Here is a 15,334-nt window from a genome sequence, read left to right as displayed (position 1 = left end):
AACCAGGAGACAACTGATGTTTCGTAAGTAAATAAATTAAAAAAAAAAATTGTAAATGGGCACAAGACAATCAGAGAATCTGGAGATAAACGCAATTGGGCAGCAACAGAATGGGTGCATATGCATGCATTGGATGGTAGGAAACACTAAATTATATGTAGAGCAAAGATTTCACTACTAACATAAAATCTACACAAAATCAAAAGATTCATATGTTGAACCATCTCAGAGAACCACTTTGCTTTTGTTTTTTCTAGATGGGTTGTTACTAGCAATATAGAAAACAATTCAGACATTTTTTATTTTTCAATCGACCAAGTTGAACAAGTCCAGACGAGTTTTCCCTCCCGTGTGTGCTGTACACTTTAGTCTACCACGTGGTCCACATAGACATTGTCACAAGGTGTGAACGGTATATGATTCCTGGTTTAACATGAATGGTCGTATGGGCACTGCTTGCAGATAATAGTCATAGTAATAGTCCATATAGTCTATTTTCTAACCTTTCCTATTCAAAACAACAACCAGAGGAAAGTGCTTCTGCATCTCAAATCCAAGAAAACGACCTCCCTATACAACCTGAAGTCAGTGCTTCTGAGGGGAGTTCTTCAAAGTCTTGGGCATCTCCGTCAAAGGTAACAGGGGAAAATCTTACTGAATAATAACAGTTTGAATTGAAACAAAGGAGCGTATGCATGTATAACTAGAAAGTTGGAGGTGAATGCTTTTGGGAGTTACTGAATGGTATGCGAAATCGCTACGGACTGACAATAGTGCACACATTTTGGTCCTATTGATTAAGGCATAGGATTAGGAAATATAAGGTGTTCTCAATGAGGTGATAATGACGATAAATGATGTGTAGCTTTATTTTGATCAAACGGTTGCAGGACTTCTACTGTGGGTTGAATTGAGACGTGTGGTCATAATAGTTAAGAAGCTATGATGAGTAAAGATGCATTATTTATATGATAAAGATACAGCCAATAGAAGAGAATCTTGAATTAAAATTAAGAGCATTTCGCTTTCACAGATCATTGTAGTAGTGATATTCAGGGGACAGTCTACTTATTTTAGGTAGGGATGGACTATTAAATTTTTATTGACCCTTTCTTTAAACTGTTGGGACAAATCTATACAATGATCTCCTTTAATGAGCAAACCTACCTTTGTCCCCACTGGTTATCAAGTTGTTGACCAATTGGAGTTTCTAACTTTCTATTGTAAAGATCTGAGATAGTAAAAGATTTGGGCCAAGTGTTTTGAGTTTTCGTGCAATATCATAGGGCTAAAATATTTGTGAGACAATTATCACTCCTGATCTACAGAAAGACATGAAGGCTACTACCCAAACTGTTATACCATTAAACGATGACTTCATTGTGTGTCATAGGCAAGATATTGTGTGTTATGTGGGAAAAAAGAGGAAGGGTGTTTGGAGAGCAAGTCCTTTGTGTCTTTTTTGGACAGTTTGGAAGGCAAGGAACAAAGTTGCTTTTGGGGAAGAAGAGCTTGTCAATTCAAAGGCTTAAGAATTCTTTTGTTTATTTTCTTTGGTCGGAGATAAAATTGTTTATAAAATATGGTCCTTCGACTTTAGTTGATTTTATTGGTTGGGTGGGAACCCGCTGAGGGTGTGGATCAGGTTGCTCCTCTATCCTTGGCTTTCAGCTAGGGTGTGGGGGATGTTTTCTTCCTTGTAATCTTTTAGCCACTGCTTTGGTGGTTTTTAATACAATTCCTTTACTTATCAAAAAAAAAAAAAGATATTGTGTTATGTGAAATGCTTTAGATTGAGCAATATGACATATTGAAATCTAATGCCCTTGAGGACTAGCTCAAGTGGGAAAGGGTTGAAGAGGGTTTGTGGGATGTTCCAAGTCCCAATAGGTACAAAAATTAACCATTAAGAAAAAACAAAATGACATGTCCATATCTACTGAAAGCATTTTGATAATGAGCAATGTTGTTGTGATGCATGCATAAGCTTCCTGGTATATTGAAAATGGCAAGTGTATCTAGAGGCTAGAGCAAAAGACAGAGATGAATGCATAAATTATGTAAAATTAAACATCTTCTTCACTCATACAGAGATGAAGGCAAGACCCCACCTATTACCTATCATATGATTCCCTCTCAGTTTTTTGTTGAATAAAATTTTTAAAATCCTCTTCTCCTATAGCAATGTTACACCTGCATAAACTTTATCCACTAAACTGTAGCAGGCCCAAAAGATTTTCTTATGGGTGTTTTTTTGTCCCTATTAGCTTAGAACCTCCCACATCTCCAACCCAAGCCCTTACCACTAGAATGACAAGGGCTGAGCCCAATACTTATTTGCCCATCAAAGAAGAAAAAGGAAAGGAGAAGAAAGTGCAGAGCACACCCTAAAGTTGTTGAATCTTAGTAGGTAATCAACAGCCCAAATCCAAGGATTCCAACCCAATTATACGTTGTGTTAGGTTTATGTCTCCAACCCACAACCAGACCAATGAATCTTCTAAAACTATTTACTATTGAGTAATTTCAGTATCCCACCATGAAAGCTAATTGAGGATAGAACAAGTTCATGCACTCTTCATGCTTCACACAGAACATTTCTTCAAACCAGTCCCCAAAATAGAAAAAGAAAAATGCTGTGGAAACAGATGTTTCCCAAATTTTCAAGCTAGTTTTTTCGCCATGGTGAAAAAAAGAAATTGTATGCTTTTGTTAACTAATAAACAAACTCTGCTACTGAAAATTAAAAAGAAAAAAATCATGGCTCCATCACTGTTCAGTGCAAACCAGCTACCTAAAAGCCATGGCAAAGTTCTGCAACTACCAAAAAATGGGCCAAGGCCAACAGTGCAGTAAAAATCACATTCTCTTCTGCTTTTGGGAGGAAATGCAGAGCAAAGCCTGCTCAGGATGATTGCAACAACACCCCAAAATCAATCCATGTGTTCCATTAGTCTCAAAGTGATAGAGGAAAAAAGCCAGAGTTGATTCTAAAAGTAAATAATCACATAATTATACATATCAAAGATGGCCATACTACTAGTCTAGGTTAAATCCTTATAGCAATAAGACAGTAAAACTACGCAACCTTTCTAGATGTTTCTCAGCCTTGATCAGTTCCAAAACCAACCACAGGAGTTTAGAGCTTAACACATGCAAGGTGACTGCAGTAAAGATCCAAGGAGCAACTTACACTACACACGCCGGCGCTTCTTTGCAAGATTCTCAAAAACCTGGTGGACATCAGCAGACGTTATAGGCTTTGATGGGTCAAAGGACTCCTGGAAAGAGCAAATAGAATTGGGTTCAGCAATCATCTAATTGAAAAGGTTCTATTTGAACAAAACAAAACACAAATTTTCATGCCATCTCCTTGCACCTTTAATAATAATAAAAAAAGCACTGTCTGAACACCAAGAAAACCACTAAGAAATATAATTAAGGACATACCAGGAAAGCATGAATCTCGTTCTTCATGTCTGCAACACCATTCAGAAACTCCATTTTCCCTACATGACCAAGTTTATCCAGAAGATTTAATTCAACCCCCTCCTGTTGATGCAACTTTTCCTCCCTCTTCTGCTTTGCCATTTTCTCATACTCCACAATTGAGTCCTCCTTGTCAAGCAGAAAATTGATGCACTTTTGGGTATAAAAATCTACACACTTTTCACATCTGCATAGGATATCCCTCCAGTTCTTTGAGAGAAACATTGGCTTACTCCCGTCAAAAACTGGTGGAGCTACCAACAGATCAACTCCAATAACACATGTGCTGCTACTTGGACTAGCATCTTGAATAACCTGACTTGAACCCTCATTTTTCTCAGTATTTTCTCCAGGAACATTTTCAGAAACAGTATTAGTGATAGCATGATCCATTTGCTGGGAGTTGTGAGAATAAGGATCATTCTCTAGCTTCTGAGAGGACCCACAAACTGAAGGTGGGTCTTCAAACACATCTTTTTCCTTGTTATTATTCACTGTAGCATCATGCTGCCTAACACCAGCCCAAATGCTTTTAGGATACAGGGTCAAGAAAGAAAAGACTCCTGAGCAGGTCTGGCATATAAAATCCTCATATAGAGGCTCTCCTTCCTCGTCTCTTGGAATCTGTGGTGCAAATAGATGGAACAGCAGAAGACTATCCATTAACCTCTATGATAACTTTTGAAATGAACATAAACCAATTAACCAATCACACATTGACAAAGCTCTCTCATACTATGGGGAAATATAAGAAAATCGTTTGTGTAATAATGTTTATGAATCAGCTTTTAATCTGGTGTAACACCTAAATAAAGCAGAACTGCAAGGTGATACTCTGTGACCTACATGTTTGAGAAGACTCAGGGTGAACTAAACCTAAAGCTAGTTCATCAAAATGAAATGGGTGAAAAAGAGAACGTTTTTTTTTAAGCTGTGTTAAAGTTGGTGTTAGGATTGTATGTGGCACTTGATGCCTAGATCAAGTGGCGAGGGATAGAGGTGAGGGATGTGGGAGGTTCCAAGTTCAAGCCCAAACATGGAATAAAAATAAATAAATGCAACCATAAAAAATTGTATGTTGGGACTGGCTTCTGAGAAATGGAAAGCTCTTCCCTAAACCCAATAAAAGATTCTCTGCCTAGGTGATTTTATTAGAAACACTTGATATTAAAGTAAAAAAAAATGTCACTTCTCATAGAAATCATTATCTGGCTTAGGAGGAAGTTGTTTCATGTTTAAATGAAACTTATATAACACCATTATTACCCCTTTAAAATTATGGCTAGCAATGATTGAGTCTCAAATATGTCAATCCTTGCCTCCAATCCACTCCACTCATGCCATGAAGGTTTTCACAGCTTGTGCTCACACAGTATTCTATTCAAAAGCCACAGATCACCTTCTTCTGTTTTGCGAGAAAGCCAGAATGTTATGGCTTCTGATCTTCTCCCTTTTTGGGGTGCATTGGGTGATGCACTCCTCTGTGAAAAGAAACCTCTTGGGTTGGCATGGTTCTTTTGTGGGCAAAAAAAGGGAGAAAGCCTGGAGAGCTGCCCCCCTCTGCCTGATGTGGACCATTTGGAAAGAAAGGAATAGAAGGGCCTTCGATGATATTGAGAGGAACAATCAAGATATTAAATCCATTTTTTTGTACACTTTTGTGAATTGGATTAGGGTATACATAGAGGAACACACTTTGTCGTTGATAGATTTTGTTGACTGGTTAGCCACCAAGTAAGGATCAGGCTTGTTTGTTCTTTTGTTTTTTGCTTCCTTGTATATGGTATACTCCGTGTATACCCTTTCTCTTGCCTTTTGGCTCTTAATGAATTTTCTTTACCTATCAAAAAAAAAAAAGCCTAAAATTAAATTTGAGCATCTAAGAAATTGTTACTTTGAAAATGTTTGGTCTAGAGAACAAGTTAATTGCTCTTTGATCAGTCCAATGGAAGGTTCAATAAATCGAGCAAGATGATTGCTCTTTGATCTGTCTAACTGGTGCTTTGATCAATCCAGTAAAAAATTTGGGTATGTTTTAAAAAGTAAGTCTTTTCTCTAAACTCTACCACTTGAATCTTCTAACAGACTTTAAAGTCTCAAAGTTATTTACATAAGTCTCCAGCACAAGAAACAAATCATGTTTTCCATTTAAAAGTTTCTAAATCCTCTGAGAGAACTTCTCTTCAAAATTTTAGAGTTTATAAAAACCTCCTGAGATTTTTGAAAACTCCAAAACACTTAGAAAAACTTGGTCTAGCCTGAAAATATAGCCAATGAGCATGCCTGTGGATTACCCATGACTTGCATATATAATTGCTTTTGTACTCATACTCCTCTTACCTCTTCCAGTAAATTGGTTCCTGATGAAACTGTCGGTTTTTTATCCTTTACATGATTTTCCACATGAAAAAACTTATGTCCCATTTGATATTTTTCTTCTGATTTTATTTTATTTTTCTTTAATTTTGTTACTCAAGATAGGGAAACATTTATGTTCATGAATAATTTATTAATTTTGGGCAACTCTTTATTTACCTATCAAAATAATAATAATAATTTTGGGCAATTCAATTCAATCTCTAATTTAGGAATCTAATAAATTACCAAATAGTACCAATTCAACCACTCTCGGTCCTTTGCCAACTTTCAAGAGTATTTTCGGTTGAGCTTAACAGAACCTTTTAGTTAATCTACAAAGGTTACCTAAAAGAATAAGATGTTAGCAATTTAGCTAAAGGTGTGAGGTCCAAAACTTTTTTGAGAAGTGGACATTAAAGGTAGAAAACAAGGGATATTCCTTGAGCCTAACCTAATCTTTACCCACGGCATATATTAGAAAGACCTATTAAAGCATTGCATTTAATTTCAGTGGGGCAGTAGACAATTTAAAAGCACAAGATCAAATTTCATCAAAGTTTAGAAAGAATTCCAAACCATTGAGCTGATGGATGCTGACCATATATTGAACAACCGTATTACAGCATTATCCAACTAATGAAACTTTTCTACATCAACTGTAACTATAATGGATAACCAAGTCATTCATCCCATTTCCTAAACCATTTCATCAGGGTGATTTGACTCTAATAGTACATCAACTTGAATCCATTGCTCAGAAGCTTTGAACCATTCCATGCTTTTTAGCATTTGATTTAGCAACAAAACCATTCATGTGCACTATTTTATGCCAAAGCATGACATGAATAACAATACAATATACCAAAAACATGACAAATGAGAACCCAGGCAACAGCCAAATAGGAGAAGTCAAAGAAACTAACCTCATCAGAAGACTCAAGGCCAAGATGCTCCTCATGGAACCAGTCCTCACAGATACAGCACTGTATCATCTCTTCTTGTTCTTCAATGTCTGGATCAGGATAAGGGCGACCACAGGTGCAGTATGAACCTTTGAAGTTATGGTTGTATGAATTCTCTACATTTTCTATATCCTTATTTGGGAAAAGCTTGCAGAAGAATTCCCCAAATTTGGAGTTTCCACAATCACATCTAAAGTTTCTCTTGGTCCACAACTCCACAATCTTGTCCAAAAACAAAAAAAAACAAAACCATCAAATACAAACAAACTGTAATACACTGATATACAATATCATTCAGGAGAATGTATCCAGTGTTAAAACATCACGAAAGAGAATCTTTTTTTTTTTTTTGGATATTTCCCCACTGGGACTCAAACCATGTTTCATTTTGGCATGCATAATTGGAAAAGAACTAAAAATGTATGCATCATCCAAGTAGACATGGATTTGCTCCGGCATGGGGGATATCATACTTGCCCGGTACTCATCAAGTACAACAAGTTTCAACTTTGTCCAAGCAACAAAAAGAAATCAGGCGTCATAGCTTATTTGGATCCAATCATAGAACTTCAAGTAACTTTCAAGCAATCAATGTTCGTCAGCAGCAAAGAGAAGACACTTAGCCTATAAGAGGGGAGCACTCGTCCAGTCAAGATGCAAAAAAGTACCCATTTCTGCATGTGGGAATATCATGCAGATGGAAACTCGCATCAAAAATCATAAAAGAGCATCCCAGTATAGAATGTCATATCCAGACTTCTCACAAAGTATATAGCAAGTGTAAATATCAAATGTTTCATTAAGGGAGAGGGTTTTTTGAGCTTTCCTAGTGTCTTGGGTCCTTTTGTAAGGGGGTGAGTTGTTCTTTGCTGTAACTCTTTGAGTCGCTTCTTTAGCGCCTCTTTTGCAATACATATATTACTTATTGATAAAAAAAATATATATATCAAATGTTTCATCAACATATAACAGATGATAGAACTGAAAGCATAAAACAAAACTGAAAACTCCACAAGAGGAAACCATTAATGAATTTTAAACATGATCAAGACAAAAATTAAGACATATATTCAGGCTTATGGCCTAAAAACAGATAAAATCTCTACCCTTGCACAAAAATTGAAAAAAACCATCATTCGTGTCCAAAAAATTGCTATCCTAGACCTACAAAATATTGTGTTTGCTGACAACTTATTCACAATAATGCTAATAGCATTGCAACTGGATAAAGTTTGGTGCAATCGCAAATTTCATGCCCATAAGTTGCTGAAATGAGTCTAAACTTACACCCCTTCCACTGGACAGCATATCTAAAGAAAAAAAGGAAGAAATAAAAAATACCTCATGGCCATCATGGCAAGACAAACTACAAGCAGTGCAAACCCCTGCATTCCCATCCATAGTGCAAGTCAAACATGAAAAAATTGCCTGCCTCTTCATATAACCCTTGATATAGGTGCATTCCTTGCCCTCATCACCACCCAAAACCAAGTCTGCTTCCTTTGGATTTAAAAGAACAAAAAGACAGAACACCAAAGGATTATGTTAAAGAATGCAAGATAACACAGCAATTTTAATCAAAGCCAGTACATTCCTTGCTAGATTGACATGCCACTTAAGATAAAATTAAAGTTTTCATTGTTCAGAGTTTTTTATGAACAACAATAAGGATCAGAACTTAAAATTGATTATTATTTTCAGACAATAAGATTAAGAGTTCAATAGCATGGGTTTATGGTATGGGCTATGACCCTATGACAAAGGCAGTGATGATGGAATGTTGCCAAAAAAGTCATACTATAGATATGATGTGGAGGCATGGTGATAATGGAGTGTGGCAGCTACAACAGTGATGCAATGCAAGTTGCTGAGACACCGATGATTGTGGTAGTGATGGTGGAGGAATAAGCAATTGTGGAAAGGGAAATGATAATAACAGAGTAGGTGACGGAGCATGTACTTCATCACTCAAAACTAAAACAATCTGTCCAGTTGCAACAACTTCATTCTCTTTTTCTCTTCTATTTTCCCGGCAACAATTCTAAGGGAAAATACAACATTCCAGACAACGTAACCACTGAGACAAAATCAAAACTCCAAATTCTAGACAAACAAGCCATTTACTCAAAAACCTAATTGAACATAAAATGGCATTTGGTTCCCAATAAATCCTAGGAAAAAAGGGAATCTTCTATGAAGTTAAGGATGGAATTAGGAATTATAAGATTCCAAATATTCCTTTCTTTTCCCACAACTTCTCAGCCAGCAGGCAAGAAATTAGGGGCAAAACTATAATTTTCGCAAGAAACCCTGAAACTCTGGTACACAAAGAGGCTTACCAACTTCTTATCATTTACTAAAAACTAAGACAACGTATTCTACAGACAACTTCAGTTATCTTCTCCTCCATTTTCTCATCAACCAAACAGATTGAAAGGGGAAATGTGCCATTTTCAGCTAAAATATCCACTCATGCAAAACTCCGTAGAAAAATAAATAAAGTAAAACCCTAAATTCTGGACAGATAATCCAGTTATTCGACAACCTAACTGTGCATAACAAGCCATTCGGCTCCCGGTAAATTATAGAAAACAAAGGGAAATCTTCTAAGAAGTCATGGGTGGAACTGAGTGTCGCAGTATTCCAAACCTTCCTTTCTTTACCACAATTTCTCGACCACCAGACCAAAAAAATAGTGGGGGGTGGGAAAAAAAGCATTCGCAAGAAACCCTAAAATTCCAGTACACACAGAGGCTTACCAACTCTTGGTCCTCAACGTCCTTGAGGTACTCCTGGATCGAAACCGTCTGCTCCGCTTCCTCTTCGAACACATCCGCCATTTTCAACCAAACAAATCAGAACGCTTCAGATAAATCCTACACGAAACCCTAACCCTAGATTTTCACAGCACTCAAAACTAGGGCTCCAGGAGAGGGAATCTAATGCGTTGGAGAGATTTTAAGGCACGGACGAATCGATGACGAAAGAAAATGAGGATACAGAGAGATGGAATGGGCTGAGGATGAGAGTTTAGAGTTTTTTTATATTTTTTATTTTTCATATATATTTATACACGACCGTGCGTGCCGTACGGACATTTTCCCGCCACATACAACCCAAGCTTGGTTTCTTTTGGCAAAGCCATAAACACGATCCGTTCCCTCCCTGTTTTGAATTTATGAATTGCCACCCACTTTGGCCCTGCAATTTTAATTTTCTTTCCTGGTACGGGTTCTTTCCATTCTTTTTTTTTCACATGATAAATTTAAACGTTGAAATTTTTTTTTTTTAAATAAAGCTTATCTACTAATACATGAAATCAAAATTAAAAAATATATGATATTAATATAAGTAAAAACAATGACATATTTATTTTGATCTTTTCGATGGAGCATGAGGGGAATTCGCTTGATTACAAAAATAAATAAAAAATTAAAAAAAATACTTTTATACATTTGTAATTTATTAATTAATTAATACATTATTAAATTGATAATTCATCGTTAAATTAATAGATGAATTAATCAATTATTGATTTATCAAATAAATAAATATTCACTTAATTCCCTTGGTCTCAATGCTATTAATTTATGTTGGTTTAATTGCATTTACAAAACTTTTTTTTTTAATGATTTTCATATATACTAAAATGATATCATTTTTATAATAGAAAATATAATTTGTGACTTTGTTATAATATTAGTATAAAAAACTAATTATTTTAAAATTTATTTATAACTTAATTTTTATTTTCAATAATTCATATTTCGACTAAAATATATTTTTAAAAATTATTTATAATTTATTTTTTATTTTCAATAAAACTTGAATTAAATTTAATCGATGTTAGATAAATTGAATTTACAAACTTTTATAAAATAAAAATTAAATATTTATTTTTTATAACAACTAAAATTCATTTTTCCAAATGAGCCTTTTGGAAAATATTTTTAAAAACAATCTCTTAAACTACTTTTTTCTTTTTTAGAAAATATATGTAAAAACAAATGTTACTTTTGAATTTTAAAATAAACATTCAATAAAGTTGTAGTAAAGATTAAGGTTATATTTGATTTTTAAAAATCTAAGAAAAAATATAAGAGAGAGGAAATAAAAAAAAAGATTTAAATTTAATAATTTATTTTTACATATAATCTCAAATTCATTTATCTTATTTTACTTTATATATGTAAAAATGAATAAATAATCTTAAAACACATAAATTTTAAATAATTTTAATTATTATTATTATTATTATTTTAATAAAATAAAGTATGAGAAAAATCAAAATTTTGATATATTTTTTAAAAATATATCGAAAATAATATACATGCAATAAAATTTTATAATTATGGGCAACCACATAAAAGCTACACAAATAATTTATAAAATTGTATATAAAAAAAAATATCACACCACGGCAAATAACAAGCGTCCAAAATGTAAGCCAATACCATAAAGCATCAAAACCCAACACCACACCGAGTTAAATACTCAAAAAGGCCCAGGCCTACGAGCCCACACAAAACAAACTAAATCATATTCTTAAGCCCAACAAGTCCTGAAGATAATTAATGGGCCTCCTAACCAAAGGCCATGACAGTGAACCCTTCACTTCATCATGCCCTAAGCCCCAAAAACCGAGAGAGGTGGTGAGAATAGGAATTTGGGTTCCCTTTTATAGCTTATGATGGTGGTATGGTGAAGGCTAATGGTCATAAAGGTCATAATGATGATCAGTGACAAAAGAACGGATTGATGCTGGTAAATGGTAATTTGCAATAGGGTCGAGACCAATAATGAGTGTTGTTATATGGAAACTTTAATGCTAATATATTAGCGTAATAACACAATGGTAAAATAATGTACATAAGGAGTTGTTGGGGGTGCGATAATGATGCTTTTAAGCACGTTAATGAGTCACTTAAATGATGGTGGTTGAATGTCATAAAAGGCTTGGTCTATTATCGCTAAATATCAATTAGTTTTTAGATGAAATTGTCAAAACTTGATCAAAAAATTAATATTGAAGTTATGATACAGCTCTTAAGTCGCTTTAATAGATACATATTTTTTATCCCCACCTATTTGGTATGGGCTTTAAATGCTCGTCTAGTGACTTCTTCACATTTTTTAATAACTTCAACAATCACCGTTTTCCATTTCTTAAGTTAATATTGATGCATTCAATCTAAATGTATATTAGAATCTCTCTTGTTGATTACTCTTTGAAAGTTATCGGTTGTGTTCATAGTCAACTTTTTAGTTGTTTTTTTATATTTTAATTAAACAAATTGACCAAGTGCAACATAATTGGAGCAAGTTTGAGGGTATCTATAATTACCTTGTTTTTAATTAAAATATTTTCTTTTAGAAGCATTTTATTAAAAAAGTCATCTATTAAGTGATTTAAAAAAAATATTGTAAATATTTTTTTAACCTTTTAAAAGTATTTCTTTTTTAAATATAACTTTTTTTAAAAGTATTTTTCAAAATCAACTTCGACTTTTTTATCACTCACATTTAGAATATGTTTGATAATAATTTTATAAAGTATTTTTATATTTTTTTAATAGTTAAAATTTTTGTTTTCAAACGCCAAAAGGTTCATAAATATTTCTCACAATCATCGGCAAACCGGCTCTAAGGCAATTTTTTTTTTTTTTTATGTATAATGGCATATTGATATTGAGTCCATAAATAATACATGACATAAGCATGAGAAAGCAAATACACATTGGCTGTGTTCCTCTCGGCCACCAAAATTCTTACTACTGCTGAGATAAGGTCGCAGTTGCAGTCCATTCTTGAATTCGTCTCATTGGAACAGTCTCTCTCTTTTCATTTTCGTTTATTTATTTTTTAAAAGCTATATTGTCAATCGATTTCTTTATTATTAATTTCGTGAGTTGGTAGAAAAAAATTTCCGTGGACTCATTCCTTGTTTTTTACGTAGTTTTTTCTCTTCGTTTATTGCTTAATTGACCAAACGTAGCCATCTAAATAATTGATTTTGAAGGGTTTTTACTTTCAACACCAGCATTAATATTAGACATGTAAAGATATGACTCGGTTAGGGCTTACACCATTCACCAGGCGGAGGACATTTAGAAAATGTCTTTGAAATCTCAATGCGGATGAATAAGGATAGGTTATGTTTGGAATTTGTTTTTAATAATATTTTTTAAATTTTTAGAAAAAAAATATATGTTTAATAAAAAAAATGTTTTTTATTTTATATTATTAAAAACATAAAATATGATATTTTCAAAAAATATATTTTAATTATTTTCATCTATTTTATAAAAATTAATTTAAAAAATAATTATCAAAATAGAATGTTTAAAAATAAAACAATGAATATAAAAATTATTTTTAAAAATATTAAAAACATGTTAAAATATTTTATGTTTTCAAAACATTTGTTTTACAAAACATTAAAAAAACAAATTTCAAAAATCGTTTTTAAAAATTATTTTCGAAATTATTTTTCAAACAGAGTCTAACTTTTTTTATTTTATTTTTTTATTTAAGTTGAAGGTTGAGATAGCTTCACAAGATTGAGATTGAAATTATTTTATTATTTAAAAAAAAAAAAATCTCACGACTTTTGAAGAGGCAGTCCAAATATGTCTCCAAATATGGGTTATGTCTACCACGTTCATTCATCTTAAGAAACAGGAAAAACCTACTCAATGGGAAGCTTCGTTTATGTAGATCTACCGACGAGATCTAAGTACAAGTCTGCACTCAAGTCCTATTCAAGGTTTCTAGATCATAAAACTGTTGCGTTACGTTTTTCAAATATGGGACGGCGGCGAATTCGGGGAGATTACTGGTTCACTTTAACGAAGCATGTCATTCCAAATTTCCAATGACATTTATCCTTCTAGGCTATTTTTTTTCTCTCTCTCTCGGGATTTTGTGGTCACCAGACTTTTCTGAAGATTAAATGAATGGGGGTTGATAATTCCACGACTTCTTCTTCTTTTATCAACCACCCCTAGACGTACAAACAACCATGGCTTCGTATGGTTCGTTGGTGAGACTGCAAAAATTTAAACTCACATGGGTGCTGTGTGGATGGTTCATGTTTTACCACAATGGTACTAAAACATGACACGAGAGACTTTAGCACGTGTTTTCAAACCTCGATTTCTCATTTCAGTCCAACAACGTTATTAACTCATTTTCTTTCCTTTGGACAAACGTAATTGGCCTCTGGACTATGTTTTCTATTTTTTAATAAGATACCGTAACTTTTAGTGATTTGTATTGAAAAAGCAATCATTTTAAAAATTGTTACTCTCTCAAAATTTAAAATTTCTGAAAGTTTTCCGATGTGGGAATTTAAAATTCAGACTCATGTGAGACACTATGGCCGGGAAAGGATCGCTAACAAAAGAATTCATGTGGAAGTATATTTACTCCACGATTTATACAAAGATGACGATGCTTAGATCTTAGGTAAAGTGACAGACACAAGTTCTTTTTTTTTTTTTCTTTTTCATAGAGGAAAAGATACAATTAGATGGTATGCAATATTTATACATATATTACAACCATTTCTAATAGCCTATGTATTTTGTTACCGTTTCCAATTGGATGGTCCGTTAATCCAATCAACGGAGGATTATAAATGGATCGATTTGATTTTTAAAAGTTTAAGTATTTAATAAAACTTAATACTTATTTTAAATTATAAATAAATTTTAAGTTATCAAATTGATATATTTATCATCGTAAAATTATTGTTGACTTTAAGTCATACCATTAAGTTATTTTATTAAACGTACATAATTTACTTAATGACTTAAATTAAGTTATTGAATCACTTTAAGTTATTAAATTGATTTATCGAATACCCACTAAATCTATATATTTTTGTACAAAATATAAAAATAAAAGTATATTCAAATAAACATTAACGGAGTATCAAAGTTATTTTCTTCACTTACAAGTATGAAAGTACATATAAGTAAATATTATTTGAATGTAACTTTTATTTGTTTTTTAATTATTAATCAAATGATTTCTTATTTGTGATTAACCTTTTTATGCCTAGATATGAATTCACATGCACTAAACATTAGATTGCCTATTTGACTATGCGTATTTATTTATTTATTTATAATAAAAATTAATTTAAAATTTTAATTGTAATTATTAGCTTAATAATATATGAAAGCATGATAAAAGTCGATTCGAAAATGATTTTGAGAAGAGATAAAAACATTTCTTATTAACTTATTTTCATTAAACATCAATTGATTTTCAAATAAGATAATTTTTAATTTAATATGTATCACATTGAGCATTAATTGTTTTTAGATGATATGGTTGGACCCAATCCAAAACTCTCAAGTCTTTCCATATGTACTATTATCTCCATACTTGTAATAAAATGGTCAAACTCCATCAAAGATTCCCAATCTCTTTATATATAATGCAATGACCGGAGGATATCGTAATACAATACAAGATTCATAACTCTTCCTACATGAGATGGTCAAAACCAATTCAAA

General features: G+C 32.9%; 1 protein-coding gene across 1 annotated transcript; it reads right to left on the bottom strand.

The window, feature by feature from the left end:
• Positions 1-2,930: 2,930 nt before the first annotated feature.
• On the bottom strand, positions 2,931-9,950 carry LOC100242771 (uncharacterized). Its single transcript, XM_002270124.4, has 5 exons — positions 9,569-9,950; positions 8,151-8,309; positions 6,771-7,031; positions 3,451-4,113; positions 2,931-3,281 (listed from the first exon to the last, which is right to left on the bottom strand). Exons 1-5 carry the CDS (start codon positions 9,647-9,649, stop codon positions 3,195-3,197), a joined length of 1,251 nt encoding a protein of 416 aa, XP_002270160.1. The 5' UTR covers positions 9,650-9,950; the 3' UTR covers positions 2,931-3,194.
• Between the last annotated feature and the right edge of the window lie 5,384 nt (positions 9,951-15,334).

This window comes from Vitis vinifera, chromosome 2, assembly GCF_030704535.1.
Source record: "Vitis vinifera cultivar Pinot Noir 40024 chromosome 2, ASM3070453v1".
In the NCBI taxonomy this organism is placed as follows: Eukaryota; Viridiplantae; Streptophyta; class Magnoliopsida; order Vitales; family Vitaceae; genus Vitis; species Vitis vinifera.
Note: the sequence above shows the minus strand (reverse complement) of the source record. Positions and strands in the feature narration are given on the sequence as shown.